This window comes from Megalobrama amblycephala, linkage group LG5 (assembly GCF_018812025.1).
Source record: "Megalobrama amblycephala isolate DHTTF-2021 linkage group LG5, ASM1881202v1, whole genome shotgun sequence".
Taxonomy (NCBI): Eukaryota; Metazoa; Chordata; class Actinopteri; order Cypriniformes; family Xenocyprididae; genus Megalobrama; species Megalobrama amblycephala.
The window spans coordinates 18,756,171-18,773,670 of NC_063048.1; the positions used below are offsets into that span (position 1 = coordinate 18,756,171).

At 38.3% G+C, this 17,500-nt stretch overlaps 1 protein-coding gene across 3 annotated transcripts in view; it reads right to left on the minus strand.

Annotated features, from left to right (window-relative positions):
• Positions 1-16,377, minus strand: part of LOC125268636 (neuronal PAS domain-containing protein 3) — a 359,515-nt gene extending 343,138 nt beyond the window's left edge. Inside the window, exon 1 of one of the 3 annotated variants that reach the window (XM_048190978.1) lies at positions 15,131-16,377. In XM_048190978.1, the coding sequence (XP_048046935.1) occupies positions 15,131-15,285 (155 nt within the window). In that variant the 5' untranslated portion in view covers positions 15,286-16,377. Of the gene's footprint in view, positions 1-13,322; positions 13,695-15,130 lie in introns of those variants that run through there. The other 2 variants (XM_048190979.1, XM_048190980.1) reach the window with 2 other exon arrangements.
• Between the last annotated feature and the right edge of the window lie 1,123 nt (positions 16,378-17,500).

Sequence of the window (17,500 nt, forward strand, 5' to 3'; positions counted from 1 at the left end):
ATAGGACAGAGAGGGAGGGAATGAGTCAAATATGCGACATCTAATTGGCACCATCATAAAATGACGATAACAAAGAGAAAGATCAGCTTTAATGATCAGAAGCTCTTTAAAGCTGTAAAATGCTTTGCTGATAACAACAACGCCACTTCAACATCAGGATAACATGCTAGGCTAGGCCACATTTCTCCTAGTCAAGCACAGGAAATACTTGTAAAACATTTTCCAACTACAAATATTTTTAGCTCACTTTATAAATGGGAATCTTTATAATAATAAATGGACTTTATCAAGTGTTTTGTTCTGTAAAATGTAAAACAGTGTCTTTTACCCACTGAAATGTGCTCATGTGAACAATTGTACCTATACAAACAGGGGGGAAAACATGTTACCTTTAGCTTAACTGAACAAAGATCACAAAATTGAATTTGGTTTTGTGGTCTTAACTACTGTGGTTTAACGCCACAGGAAGAGATCCGCTTACATGTGAGGGTCACAGAGGATTTACAATAAACTAAGATCAACAACTCTAAATATATACCCCAAACAAATAAACCGGCCGAGGCAGCGGATTGTTTTCCTTCACCATGTGACCAGGTTTATCGTCTGGTATTATAGCAGATAGAAGCGTTTAGCGCAGGATTCCAGTCCGGGAATACAGACTGATAGACTTCCAGTCTTCCATAAAATTCTGCATCTCAGCATTTTCAAATCGGGTTAATGCTTACATAGCAATAATGTTTTTTTTTCCCCCTTCCCTCTCTCTTTTTCCCGAAAGTCTTTAGAATGTATTTAAATGAGAGATTTAGTTAATGAGTTTGGGCAAAGTCTGGAACAGTCTTTTAAGAATTATCATTCTCATTAATTTTCAGAATTACCCACTGTGTTGTGATAGCTGTCATGGACTTTAGAGTTCAATTAACTAAATACTGAGAACGTATATATAATATACGTGCACGTGTGTCTGTGCGCGAGCCGTACGCATGCAGGACCCATCCCCAAGCGCGCATAAGTATGCACGTACACGTTTGTGTGTGTGAGATTTGTTTTATTACAAATTTCTGCAGTTTACCATTTCATTCTGGGTTTATACAATAAATATGCAAGTAAACAATTCCAAGAAAGCAATCCCTGATCCAAGCAAGCAAAGATCTTTACTTAAGTCTGCATCACAATGCAGCATGCATCTGCTTTTTGTGCAGTGGTGCTCAAATCCAGACTCTCTGGTAAAAACTGGAGATTACCAACAGCAAAACCATAACATAACGAAGTTGAAGGGCACGGAATGCAGGTGGAATAAATCAAGCCCTTTCAAGGACAGGCACATCAAAGTGCGTTTCTTGCCTCCTCGTTCTTTGACTTTTGCACCAAAGTAATTACTATATGAGTAAACATTTGTTTTGTTTTCTATCATTTCATCCTGAGGAGTGCCCACATCAGAGGCATAAGTGTTTCATTACGCCTTTATCTGTCCACAGCTCTTGTGAAGCAGGAACAATTAACCCTGCCTTCAACGTGATTGATATAGGCTTTGCTTTCAATTTGTTCCACTACACAGATCATGAAATTCGCAATGTGCCCATCCTTATTGACCTAGACTTTCAAACACAGAGGGCTACAATGAGATGAAAAGAATTAGAAAGAAGAGAGCCGCGCAGCCATGAAATAACATGGGGAAGAGAGGGGGAAAAAAATGGATGTGACCTCACAAAACCTCAACTATTTCAAGTACACTTTCTGGAAAGTTGTTTTCTGTTCCATCAAAAGCTATCCTATACGTTTCTGCTCTCTGAGTACTGTCTGAAAGGCGGAGGAGAGCTCTCGAGATGTCGGCGTACGCAGTTATGTCGTAAACACAGCTCGCTTGTTCATGAGCAAAATTGAATTTCTATCGCTCTTGCCAAAACCAATCTTTCAAATGTGAACCCCTGAGCTTAGTTTGTAAATCATTAAGAGGCAATGAAAATGCTTGTTTATAGGTATACAGCTGCTTAAATAAAACAGACGCAAAATATTCAGGGTTTTCAAGTGATTCATGTTAATTGAGAGTTAATTCTAAACTAATGCCATACAGTGTAGATAGATAGACGGGTGATAGATAGGTACATAGACAGAACGATAAATGTGTTCAGTTGTAAAGCAACTATAGTACAGTATGTGGTATGTACAGTTACAAACATGCATTTCTCATCCAATCAGAAATTAGACTCTGAACTACCCATCTGATAGTTTGCTGCCCTCTAAAATACCAGTAAATGTGTGACATTCCAAAATATTTTACAAAAACATTTTTTAAGACTTTTTTAAAGTCACAAAAGCACTGAGAGTTAGAGTACAACAGTAGATAGATAGAACGAAAGAATGATAGAACCATAGAATGACAGAACGATAGATAGAACAGAATGATTAATAGAACGACAGAACGCGAGATAGAATGACAGAAAATGACAGAACAATGAATAGAACGACAGAATGTTAGACGGAATGATAGATAGAACGACAGAATGATAGATAGAATGATAGAACGATAGACAGAATGACAGAACGATGAATAGAATGACAGGATGACAGAAAACTAGATGGAACGACAGAACGATAGATACAATGACAGAACAATAGACATAATGACAGAACGATGAGTAGAATGACAGAATGACAGAACAACAGAACGATAGATACAATGACAGAATGATAGACAGATCCATAGAACAATAGTAGGGCTGCAACGATTAATCGCGATTAATCGTTGCAGCCCTAAACAATAGACAGGACAGAATGATGAATAGAACGACAGAACGATAGATACAATGACAGAACGATAGACAGAACCATAGAACAACAGAATGATAGACCTGGACAGAATGATGAATAGAACGACAGAACATCAGAACGATAGATAGAATGACAGAACGCTAGACAGAATGACAGAACGATAATAGAATGACAGACATTGGAACGATATTTAGAATGACAGAATGACAAAACGATAGACAGAACGATAGATAGAATGATATAGAATGAAAGAATGATAGATTGATAGACAGAACAATAGATAGAACGACAGAACGATGAATAGAACAAAAGACGTTAGAACGATATTTAGAATGACAGAATAGACAGAATGATAGATAGGATGACAGAATGATGAATAGAATGACAGAACGATAGATAGAATGACAGAATGCTAGATAGAATGACAGAACGATAATAGAATGACAGACATTGGAACGATATTTAGAATGATAGAATGACAAAACGATAGAACAGAACGATAGATAGAATGATATAGAATGAAAGAACGATAGATTGATAGACAGAACAATAGATAGAACGACAGAACGATGAATAGAACAACAGACGTTGGAACGATATTTAGAATGACAGAACAATAGACAGAACGATAGATAGGATGACAGAACGATAGATAGAATGACAGAATGATGAATAGAATGACAGAACGATAGATAGAATGACAGAACGATAATAGAATGACAGACATTGGAACGATATTTAGAACAACAGAATGACAAAACGATAGATAGAATGATATAGAATGAAAGAATGATAGATTGATAGACAGAACGACAGAACAATGAATAGAACAACAGATGTTGGAACGATATTTAGAATGACAGAACAATAGATAGAATGACAGAACGCTAGATAGAATGACAGAACGATAATAGAATGACAGACATTGGAACGATATTTAGAATGACAGAATGACAAAACGATAGAAAGAACGATAGATAGAATGATATAGAATGAAAGAACGATAGATTGATAGACAGAACAATAGATAGAATGATATAGAATGAAAGAACGATAGATTGATAGACAGAACAATAGATAGAACGACAGAACGATGAATAGAACAACAGACGTTGGAACGATATTTAGAATGACAGAACAATAGACAGAACGATAGATAGGATGACAGAACTGTAGATAGAACGATATAGAATGAGAGAACGATAGATATATTGATAGACAGAATGACAGAACAATAGATAGAATGATAGATAAAACGACAGAATGATGAATAGAACGACAGAACGTCAGAACAATAGATAGAATGACAGAACGTTAAAACGATAGATAAAACGACAGAATGATGAACAGAACAATAGATAAAACGACAGAATGATAAATAAAACAAAAGAACGTTAGAACGATAGATAGAACGACAGAACGTTAAAACAATAGATAAAACGACAGAATGATGAACAGAACGATAGATAAAACTACAGAATGATAAATAGAACGACAGAACGTTAGAACGATAGATAGAATGACAGAACGTTAAAACAATAGATAAAACGACAGAATGATGAACAGAACGATAGATAAAACGACAGAATAATAAAACGACAGAACGTTAGAACGATAGATAGAACGACAGAACTTTAAAACGATAGATAAAATGACAGAACAATAGATTGACAGACAGAACGATAGATAGAATGACAGAATGATAGATATATTGATAGACAGAATGACAGATTGATAGACAGAACGATAGATAAAAGGACAGAATGATGAATAGAATGACAGAACGATAATAGAATGACAGACATTGGAACGATATTTAGAACGACAGAATGACAAAACGATAGACAGAACGATAGATAGAATGATATAGAATGAAAGAACGATAGATTGATAGACAGAACAATAGATAGAACGACAGAACGATGAATAGAACAACAGACGTTGGAATGATATTTAGAATGACAGAAGGATAGATAGGATGACAGAACTATAGATAGAACGATATAGAATGAGAGAACGATAGATATATTGATAGACAGAATGACAGAACGATAGATAGAATGATAGATAAAATGACAGAATGATGAATAGAACGACAGAACGTTAGAACGATAGATAAAACGACAGAATGATGAACAGAAGGATAGATAAAACGACAGAATGATAAATAAAACGACAGAACGTTAAAACGATAGATAGAACGACAGAACAATAGATTGACAGACAGAACGATAGATAGAATGACAGAATGATAGATATATTGATAGACAGAATGACAGATTGATAGACAGAACGATAGATAAAAGGACAGAATGATGAATAGAACGACAGAATGATGGAGACTGATAGACAGAACCATAGATAGAACACAATGATGAACAGAAGGATGGATAGAACGACAGAACAATAGATTGACAGACAGAAGGATAGATAGATTAAATTAATGTCAATTTCTTTACATTAAATAAAAATATAATTTTTATTAAAAATTAGATTGGAAGTATTTTTCCACAAGGTAATATTCCACATTAGTCTAACTGTGAGCTGTTTACAGTTGTCAAGCAACTAAAACATAGCATGCATGGTCACAAACGTATTGCATTTAACAACACTTTCAACTGCAGCTCATCCAATCAGAAATCATTTCGTTACCCTCTAAAATACTATAAAACAAATATCGCATATATGCCACTCAAAAATACTCCAAAATTACTTTTAAGACTTCTTTAAAGTCGTGAAAGCACTGAGAGTTAGTGTGTGTTTACTTTAGCTGATGGCTATTGTGCTGTACAGTATCAATAAGTAATTTGACCTTTTCCCACAGTCTGCTGCTGGAAAGGGCTTCATTTGTCAGGACTGTGAGCTAATTTTAGCCTTTCCCTGAAGAAAGACCTACTGTTACTCCATTACACGGCACACGGACAGATATATTATCAATTCAAAAAGTTGGCCTTTGGTACGTCAATGCACAGGAAGTGGCAGGAGACACAGAAGTGGCTGACACAGCGTCCTGCGGTGCTGCTTTAGATGAGTGTACCCGGTGATAAGCCTGGGAAAACGGCGGCACAAAAGCAGTCAGTAAATCCCCGCAAAGGGGGCTTCTTTAGGTGACGACATGCGTAAGGAATGCTATAGAGAAAATACCTCGGCGTGCTGTAGCTCCTTTGTGAGACGAGGTGATGGGGGCTTACCTCCATTTACAGCCAAATCACAGCTATGACATTCACTTATTAAAGTGACAGGTGGGCTACCGAGCATATGCGCCACAAAATTTATTTATCTGGGGCGTGCAGCGGGAATCACGGTGAGGTTCGGGGGCGGTCCGTGCCGAGTTATGCGGGCTATGTTTTCTAGCGGTTCTTCGGCCTAACTGGAATAATCAATTGGAATTTTGCACACAGAAATCTGGATCACTTACGAGGACCGTGCAGGTGCGGATGATCAAATCACTGCTGGAGGAGAGGGAAAAATGAGAAACAATGTTATTACTACTATTAAATACCATTCAAAACACATTTAACTTCTGTAATGTGATGCATTACGGAATATTCAGCTGGAAATAATTATAATTTTCGATTATTTCCACACAGGTAATAAGGAACCATCATGTTTTAGCCAAGTGAGTTTTATTTGTACAGCACTGTACACACTGTTTCAAAGCAGCTTCAAAGAAAATCACGATGCTAATGTTTGTAACATCTTAAACGGTTAGTTCACCCAAAAATTTAAATTCTGTCATTAATTACTCATCCTCATGTTGTTTTACACCCGTAAGACCTTCGTTCACCTTCGGAACACAAATTAAGATATTTTTGATAAAATCCGATGGCTCAGTGAGGCCTGCATTGCCAGCAAGATAATTAACACTTTCAGATGCCCAGAAAGCTTCTAAAAACATATGTAAAACAGTTCATGTGACTACAGTGGTTCAACCTTAATGTTATTAAGTGACGAGAATACTTTTTGTGCACCAAAAAAACAAAATAACGACTTTATTCAACAATATCTAGTGATGGGTGATTTCAAAACACTGCTTCATGAAGCCAAAGACTATAGAATAACACAAGACGCGTCACTCGTATTGTTTTGAATGGGAGAAAGTGTAACGCGCAATATGGCAGAATAAGTCCCGCCTTCTAAATAAGAGCCAATCGCCGACTGGTAAAGTCATCGCATCACTTCAGCGGCCGTTAGAATCACCGGTTTCTATAGAAACAGTCAGACAGTCAGTCAGTCATTTAGGTCTGCGCATGCGCATTAGCTTGATCCAGCCTGAAAAATAGTTTTTTTTGTCATGATTCGAGCGTTTAGAAACTAAATTTATGAGCCGGTTGTTGTTAGATTTCATTGGTGATTTCAAATATGAAATTTAATCGTAAGGTTTGCGAACAGTTTTGGAGAATTTGATGTTTCCCCATTCAAAGAGATTGCATGATGCCCAGGATGCCCGAGAGGCATTTCAAAGATGGCCGCCGAGTGAAATGACTTGTCTTAAAGGGACTTTGATGAAGCTTCGAAGCTTTACGAATCTTTTGTTTCGAATCAGTGGTTCGGAGCGTGTATCAAACTGCCAAAGTCACGTGATTTCAGTAAACGAGGCTTCGTTATGTCATAAGCGTTTCGAAATTTCAATGGTTCAACACCTGGGGGCGTGACTTTAGCAGTTTGATACATGCTCCGAACCTCTGATTCGAAACAAAAGATTCGTAAAGCTTCAAAGCTTCATGAAGAAGTGTTTTGAAATCACCCATCACTAGATATTGTTGAATAAAGTCGTTATTTTGTTTTTTTTGGCGCACAAAAAGGATTCTCATCGCTTCATAACATTAAGGTTGAACCACTGTAGTCACATGAACTGTTTTAAATATGTCTTTAGTAGCTTTCTGGGCATCTGAAAGTGTTAATTATCTCGCTGGCAATGGAGGCCTCACTGAGCCATCGGATTTTATCAAAAATATCTTAATTTGTGTTCCAAAGATGAACGAAGGTCTTACGGGTGTGGAATTAATGGCAAAATGTACATTTTTGGGTGAACTAACCCTTTAAGTTTTGCCAGAGGTCGCTTATTCAAAACAATAACAAAGGCGTAGCTTGATGACGTTGTAAACGAGTGTGGAATCATGGGAGACGTCATCTTCACCTCCACAGCCGATGGAAAGCAATCCAAATGTCACACAAGTTTTCAATGTGGAGAAAAGTGGCAACATCTTCAAATCAAAATGATAAAGTCATTGTTCAATGTGAGCAAATATGTGCAAAGCCAAACCCAAATCCATGTACGTAATGTACTTGAATCCATTTTCTTTGCCAATGCACATATAGGAGGATTACACATGTATTCTGGAAGTGCTGTAGAGTTTGTTCGGGCTCAGAAGTGCTGCTGGAACACTAGAGGGGGCGAGTAAAGGGCAACACTTGCTGCTAGCATTAGACGATCGCGGCACTGCCAAACCAAAGAAGCAGATGGGAGTCAGCGGGCAGAACATCTGTCTTTAGAGCCAGATACTAAATGAAGGTCTTAAAACCACTGTGGACATTAAATGCGTAGAAGGGGAGAAAGGGTTTTACCGCAGCCGCAAACCATAACAAAACCTGTGACATTCAGTAGCAACACTTTCGCTGCCTAGAGCACGATCATCTCTGATCTCTTCTCTCTGGCATAAAAAAGGGCATATGTACCGCCTACAGTCCTTTGATATATAAAGGCCTTCAATATCTGTATTAATATGTAGAGAAGTCAGCAATCAGCACAGAGTAACCAGGGCTAGTTGTCACAATTATATGGCTAATTACGGTGATTCGGTATCCTGGTTTAAAACAGGTCTTAAATTGGAATCATTTAGTGAATTTCTGTCCTCCACACTAAAATATCCAATATAATCACATTTTTACTGTTAAAGGATTAGTTCACCCAAAAATGAAAATTCTGTCATTAATTACTCACCCTCATAAGACTTTCGTTCATCATCAGAACACAAATGAAGATCTTTTTGATGGAATCTGAGAGCTTTCTGTCCTTCCATTGACAGCCTATGCAACAACCACTTTCAAGCCCCAGAAAGATAGTAAAGACATCATTAAAGTAATCCATGTGACTCCAGTGGTTTAACCTCAATTTTATAAGGCAAAGCAAATGCTTTGTTTGCACAAAAAAAACATAATTTACCATTTATTTACAAAATATTAATCTATAATGTTCATTAATTAGAGCACCATGACGCATACGTGTTGTATTGAAACGAGCAGACTCACGCGTAGTGTTGTTAAAAGTACCGACTTTGGTACCAAGTCTGTACTGAAATTTTAAAAAATGTGACGATACCAGCACTGTTGAGCAGATTCATAAACACCTCTGATTGGCTATTGTGTTCACGTGCTCAACAGATATGTCTGTGATTGGCTACAATAATCAACACTTCAAAAACATGTTGTAAACAGACATCAGACGTCTGCTTTCAAACGAGAGCAGACTCACGCGTGTTCACTAAAGCACCATGACGCATACGTGTTGTGTTGACACGAGAGCGGACGTTGTTACATGAACGTGCGTTTGAGATTAATATTTTGTAAATAAAGTGGTAAATGATGTTTTTATTGCCTTTCTGGGGCTTGAAAGTGGTAGTTGCATAGGCTGTCAATGGAGGGACAGAAAGCTCTCAGATTCCATCAAAAAGATCCTCATTTGTGTTCTGATGATGAACGAAAGTCTCACGGGTGTGGAACGACATGAGGGTGAGTAATTAATGACAGAATTTTTTTTAATTTTTTGGGTGAACTAACCCTTTAAGAAAACAAATGAACGTCATAAAACGAAACTGACATAAATCAATTCATGGCAAGTTTTGCTGAAAAGCCTGTAATTGGTCATTTAATTGCAGGTTCAAACGTAACAACTTTGTGCAACTTTGGGGGTACATTGACACAAAAGATTAATTTTCCGAGGCAAAAATGTACTGTAGTAAAAAGTGTAACCTCGTCTCCTAAATAAAAATTTCTAAAGCAGACTTTCAAAAGAGCATACTTTTGCAAATAATAAAAAAGATAACCATATTTACAGAATAATTTGAATAAACAATCAAAATAAATGATAATATTACACAGAAACATACATACATACATATAAACAAAGGCCAAAAAAAGGGCAACTAGTGTTTCAGTGCAACATGACAGATCCATCAACCGATTCATTGATACATCCATAAAGGATATGGGCACATGCAAAAACCTCAGCTCAGATGTAGAGATGTATACATCACACAGGCTCTCACGCCATGAGCCGTGCAGTAATGCATCGAGAGACTGCACGATTACCTTTGTGGGATGCATCTTCTTTATGTCTGTGTCTCTGCTCTGACCTTCACAATAACAGAGACGAGTGGCGGCTGGCGAGAGCCGCGGTAATCACCGCACAACACGCCGAGCACCAGTCACAGATGGGGGCTGGAAATCCCTCTTAATTGTGATAAATACACATCAGAATTGCTTATTTGCCTCCATTCCATGCCGTGTTCGACGCTGGCGAATCAACGGGTGGAACTGGTGCATCCTTTTGTGTGATGGTATAGCTCAGCTTGGGCTGTCTGCCTCTCCAGCATTCGGAGAATATCACCGCTTTGTTTCGTCCATAAACATAAATCTCACACTTTGTGATTTTGAAATAAAAAACTGATCACAAAAACAGCGCACCGACACTCCTAAACGTTTAGTGAGATGCCGCTATTCGTAATTTCACATCAAAGGATTATTATAATGAACGGCTACATGTCGGAATGTGATTTCAATAACAAACAAGCAAAAATCATTTACATGCTTAGTTGACATGAAATACTTTCAAGAAGTTGACGTGTTCTGCGACGCGACATGGTACGCTCCAGTTTTAAACAGCATTTCGCTAATGTTCTCATAATCATTATGCAATGCATGCACCTTTTATGAGCTCAAAATAATGTAGAAATTACCATAAGACCATTTTAAATAATCAGCAGTGAAACAAACTAAATATATACACTTTCCCTTATATATTCATTCACATGTTTAACATAAAAAGCATCTTTTTAATGGACCTGTTGATACAGAACCCATCAGAGAAACCATACTTTATAATACAACACCAAATAAACCCCAAGCATTTCACAGTGCCACAGCTCCGGTCTCAATCTATGGATCCACTGCTGCACCGTAGGAGAGGAAATGGAACAATTTAGCACTTTTGTTTGCTCACAGTGAGGGAGGGAGGCATTGCTTTCTTCAACAAAGCCAACTTTGTGTTTAGTGTTGTGTATAAATTCACGCCAACCAATCTCTCTCTCTCTCTCTCTCTCTCTGTGAATTCTCGTCCAACTCCTTCGGAGTTGCTTCGCCCAAGAGCACAATCCCTCCCTTCCCAACACTTACTACAGCATAAAACCGGCGCTAGTAAACAGCATTGCATTAAAAAATAAACTCCCAAACCTTCCCTGAGAATTTCAGCCCCACTGTTATTCGGTTCAACTCTCAAGTGGAGCCACATAACGACTCACAGAGTGCAATTTAGCCCTTCAGAATGCCGGTCGGAAACAGGTGATAAAGGAAGCACTCATGCACTGGCTATGAAGTTTCACCTCCCTCAAAATTAATTCCATCTTCAAGATTCCTATCTCTGTGATATGCTCGGAATGGCACACAAATACGCTCCCGCCAGAAAGATTACTGCAGACTGACTTAGCATAAACATCTCCTGCTGTTATGACTGGCAGGGGGTGGAATATAATTCTAATGTCGTGGCCTATTTAGACGTAGGTGCATTAGCGTAATCTGCGCGTTCCGAGTGGGAATTATAAAATAATCGAGCTCGATGAGAGTTTTGTCAAGCTTGCTAATGATAACCATTCGTAGTCCGGTCAGGCACACAATCTTGTGGAGTTGCACACTACAGTATATGAAACGGGCCGTGTTTACATTGTAAAATGTCACTGGCTCTACGGCTGATATTTTGTACACACAGCACAGGTGAATTATTGCATACAATTTAACATTAGTTCGACAAGCTGTACGCTGCACGCAGTCACACGCAGTACACCGTGGATCAGCGATGCCTAATTTAATACTCCGAAGAGCTAAAAAGAGAAAATATACCTAAAATACCTATTGCTCATATGAATAAGAACTAGCGATATTCTATAGCATAACAACACAGCTACTTGTCATCCAATCACAAAAGAAGTTTTGATAATAAAGAAAAAGATCCTGAGATCAGCTTATCATGAAAGCAATTTCATAACTGCAGATTTATTTAGTGCAGCACCTGTCATCTAATAGTATAAGACTGATGCATATGCAATACTCAAGAGAAAATTGCAATAAACAACAGCCTTTAAACACCCACCTGACTAGTCTATATAAAACGTAGTCATATTAAAATTTCAGATTTGTAGAGCGACCGATTCTTACATTATTTTCAATACTGCAGATGATGACATATAAATACGCACACTCAATTCATCTAGTTTCCTCAAACCGCCACTTGATGCTTTATGCACATATCAAAATAGCCACAATCATATCTATAGATCAAGTAATTTCATAATTGCAGAATTTAGTGCACCACCTGTCATATAAGCAACAAATAAGACAAACATTTAATCATGTACACAATAGTATTATATCACAATTTCAGATCTATAAATTATGACAGCAATTTAAATACTACAGATGGATTTTAGTGGCATATTTCTTTCGTTATAAAGCATATCTGATATCATGCATTACTTCCTCAAACATGCGCTTTATCAAAATAGTCACAACTTCAGACCTATAGATCTGACGAATGAATTTAAGCGTCAAAGACATCTCAACTACTCAATAAACAAAGCAATAAAACATCAGTCTAAAATGCACCCATACAGGCTTTCACAATGTCAAATCTATACATCAAACTAATTGTGATAGCAATCATGCACCTGTCATGTAAGTGTAAGTGTAAAACACCAATCCAAAAAAAATGAAAAGCATTTCAGCTCCTCAATTCTAACATCATTTAACAAGCCTTGTGATTAACTTAGACTGTCATTTTCAAAGTGCAGATTCAGTGCTCATATTTCAATCCCCATCAAGAGTTTCTGATCTAATAGAGGACTCAAATCCACATCCGTCTACATCGAAACTTCCTCAAACAGCAGCCTGATGCACACTATTCCACAGCAGTACACAGTGTGTTTTACTCAGATTGGCCTAATGCCGAGAAAACAAACAGAGCGGATACAACGCTGCAACATGGTCGCGTTCGAATGTTCACAAATTTCCCGCGAAACCTGCCAGCAGCGTGACACACGCTGAACACATTCAACGGTCATGTCCTCTGTCCACCAAAACACACACACACTCACTCAAACACACACATGGCGAAAACACACACACACACACACACACACTCGCTGCTTCTGTCAGCGTGTATACCTGTTACCCAACCCCTCACACACACACACTCCTGCGGAAAGGGCAAAGTTTCCCATCTCAGTCCAAAATGCCCGTCAGCGCACGCGTTTCCACAGACACACAACAAACCGAGCGTTTACCGTTCTCTTCTGGAAGGGTCTTGCTGAATGCTGGGCTTGGTGGGCGCCATCTTCCTGCAATTATTAATTACACTTTTTTCCTCCAGATTTCACGCGACGAGCAGCTGACAGCGGAACCGGGAGCATTTAAGCAACGCCATCGGTGGTACCGGAGCGCTCGTGCCCGTGTCTCCGTGCGTTAAGACGCGTTCAGACGGGAGCGAGACCAGCCGACGCTGAGATCCAAAGGCATGCCAATAAAGTGAGAGGAAACCCGGGGACGCTCGTGCGATCCGGCGGCTGTCCTCGCGGGGTAAACGAGAGCAGGAATCAGTGCACGAGACGGGCATTTACATCACGATGTGCCCCTCGAACACAGCCGCTTCTTCCCTGTATGTTTGTCCGCATTTTCCAGCTTTTTCCTGCTTCTCTCTCCCTCTCATCTCCCTCTCCTGCCGGCGCAACAACGCCACTCAGTTGTAGTTGGAAATAGTTTGAGTTTATTGGGAATATACAGGTTGTTTCAGATGATTCAACGAAAAGATTTGTGGAATCATCGTCTATGTCGCTTCATGAAACCTTTTCATGCTGATGTTTGCATTCATATTTTCTGTAAACATGTGGAATGATATGATTGACAGCTGTCAGAATCAACTCAAATGCCAAGTTGAGGTTTAAATGAATCTGAGACTAAATAATTTTGAAACAGATAGTGAAAAAATAAAACTATTTCTTTGTTTATTTTTAATTAAAGATATTAAAGAGATATCTCCTACGCCATGTCCATGTTAGATCTACCTGCGTCAGATACAAATGTTCATGGTTAAAGTAGCCTGTTTTTGCACTAATGCACATTCACTATATGATTTTATTTTTCCAAGTTAATCCGTCTTGACATAAATAAAGGCCTGTTTCCTGATGTGCATAAGAACCTGTGACCTGTCAAGGTCATGAGCTGACAGCCTCCCCATTTAATGTCCTGTTCATTGTGTTGTGCTCTAAATAGACTGTTTAATTGAACATGACAGTGAATGTAAGCATGTGTGCACATGATCAGTTGATTCTGCTGATATAAGAACATTCACATCCATTCTACAACCTGGTTTTAGTGGATTATGAAAATTATTGGATGTGAAAAAAATTGCAAAAACCATATTAATTAAGCCTGTTCAAACTGACATAATTTATATTTGTACAAATCAAAACCACACACTATGTGGTTTAGTGGCGTTTTCTTGGCTTTGGTGAGTAAAGTTTTGCAAATGATATATTAGTGAAAATATACTGGAGCTTTTTGTAATCTATTTAAAGCTATTGTGCTCAGACGGATATTATGGATGTATCACTGTAAATGAATAATTTGAGATAATTTGTTCTGAAGTGAGTTTGAAATAGTTCAAAATGCTACTTTTGTAATGATCAAAGTTACCTTGAATATTTAATACGATAAAAATGTTTATTTGCATGATACATGTGTATGATACACATTAAACGTCTTATTTACATTGATTAAAAATCATAATATGATGTTTCTTTACATCAGTGTGTGTCTGTTTTGGAATTTTACACAAAGTAAAACTTTACAGTCTTTATATTGTGTGTTTTGTGTCTAATTAATGAAGCAAAACCTGAATCTCAGTGAAATTGAGATGTTAGAAATCAAAGTTTATACCTTTACCAACCTCCAGGGAAATCCGGTATTGCTTTATATATAAACCTGATAACGGTGCGCGTGAATGGACGCAACAAATATGACATGAACAGTATGAATGTCACCTAAATGTGAAGAAGAAGAAGAAAAAAACATGTTTTGCGTTTAGCCAGCATACCTTTGTTGGTAAGACGTCAAGCCTTGGACGTTTTGCGGATTCCCGTTGGTAGCTCCCGGGACTCTGGACGCAGCCGGCATCCCTCCACCGGCTCCCGCACCTGCAGCCGCCGCCGCCGTCACCTGAACACTGAAATCCGGGAAGATCCTGATCATCCCCGAGCGCGCACCGCGATGCTGCACTAACCGAGTGTGTGTGGATCAACCTTCCCTCCGGTCCGACAAATCACAGCAGCACAATCCCATTAGTGATGGAAACAAGCTCATCGGCCATTCTACGTCTTGTTTTCTGCTTTCAGAGAAGAGAACCGCTGCTTTTACAGGGTTGTTGGTGATGATGATGATGATAGACTGCCGCCTCTTTGCGCGTCCCGTGCGTCTTTACGCGTAAAAGTTTTAAGCGCTCCAAGCATACGTTTTAAAGGTGAACTTCCTTAAAACCTCATTATTTAACCATCTCCTCCAATGTTCTGACTGTCTTTATGACTGTTTGTGAGCCATAACCAGTTTGACAAATAATCAGGGTCCGTTTTCAGTTTAGGAAACTTACCATAAAGTGACACACTAACTCCTAAAGTCTCAAATCAAAGTATCCCGATATTATTTCAACTTATATAGCTTTTAGTTTTAGTAGTTAAATGTACAGCTACAGGCTTTAAATAGCCATAACAGAAATGAAAACGCACGTGCAACACTTTCCTTCTAGTGTAAAGGAATGTGTGCGTATAAATGAAAACTTTTTTTTATCAGTCCGGTGAGTCCTTAAAAAGCTCTACTGATTAAGATCAGAGATAGCTGTCCATTCCCAGTGTGGTTTAGGAAACAGATCTAAGTATGTACGCGAGGAAAGTCCAGTGCATGATGTGATCTGCTCGCCTCCTACTGTTGTGATGATGATGTGCTACTGCTTTCAGTTTCAGAGAGAAGGAGTGATCAGCTTCTTCTTCTGGTGCTGATGCTGCAGAGGTCAGGTGCTGTCAGTGCTGCTGCCAGGATCAATGTCTAAAGCTGATGGGATGTTTGCTGTGTGCATGCTCCTGATGTGTTGTGTTGTGTTGCCCTGCTGTGTGTGGCAATGCCATCCCTATAGCGCGTGCGAGAAGATGAACTCAGCCGCTCGTGCAGCTGATTAACGGCGCGCGCCGCCGCCGCGCAGCCAATGGGACGCTCGCACGGGAGCGCGCAGCGGTTTACCGCAGCAGTTAACCCTTTATGAGCCGAATGATGAGGACCAGAAGATTCACAGCTGACACATGATGCAATAAGGTCAATCGTACTCAGTTAACTTACGTTATAATAAAACACTATAGAAATCGAAAGGCACTATTGGGAAAATTAAAAGCGAAACAATTAAATAATAATCTATACATGCATAGGAAATGCAGTTTTCAAAGTAAGTCATTTTTCATAGTGACTAAAAAAGAACTGTTGAGCAAAAATGGCTCAGAAAAGTTCATTTACTTATTTAAAAAACTGCAGAATTGGAGCAGATACGGACATTTTATTTGATATTTTGTATTTACTGCAACAACATTGATACATTTTTGAATGTCACATATAACTTAGGGTATATACAGTATACAATAAAAGAAAAGGGTTTGACTTCTTGTTTGCATATTTCTAGGTGTTTTGACCAGTAGTTGAAATAATTAAAGGGATAGTTCACTCAAAAATTACAATTTTGCGATCATTTACTCATTTCAAACGTGTATACATTTCTTTGTTCTGCTGTACACAAAGGAAGATATTTGGAAGAATGTTTGTAACCAAGCAGATCTTGCCCCCATTGACTACCATAGTATTTATTTTTTTTTTTCCTACTATGGTAGTCAATGTGGGGCGAGATCTGCTTGGTTACAAACATTCTCCCAAATATCTTCCTTTATGTACAGCAGAACAAAGAAATTTAAACAGGTTTGAAACAACATGAGGGTGAGTAAATGATGACAGAATTTCATTTTTGAGTGAACTATCTCTTTAAATATAAACATTACATGCATATTGGTTTTAGAAAGTTTTATATTATCTCTTGTGCAATACAATTATGCATAGTTTCTTGTGGTATGATATTAGTAGTAGATTTAGTTTCAGTTTCTATATAGTGAGTTTTTCAGAAAGAATTGTAGGCTATAATTTTGCAGCATGTATCTTGCAGAATTGAGGAGAAAGATGGTTTGGTTTACAAACAAATGGAGAAAAGTTTGCTCATGGAAAATCACTCTCTCTGTGCAAACAAAATGATGTTGACTGAGTTTTGAGTGTCTTCTATTCAATTTCATGTTCGTCAGAAGAAAATTAAGCACTTTACACAAGAGCAGATGCAAGTACAGATGAAGAAATGAAATTAAGACTCAGAGAAAGGCAGAACGTT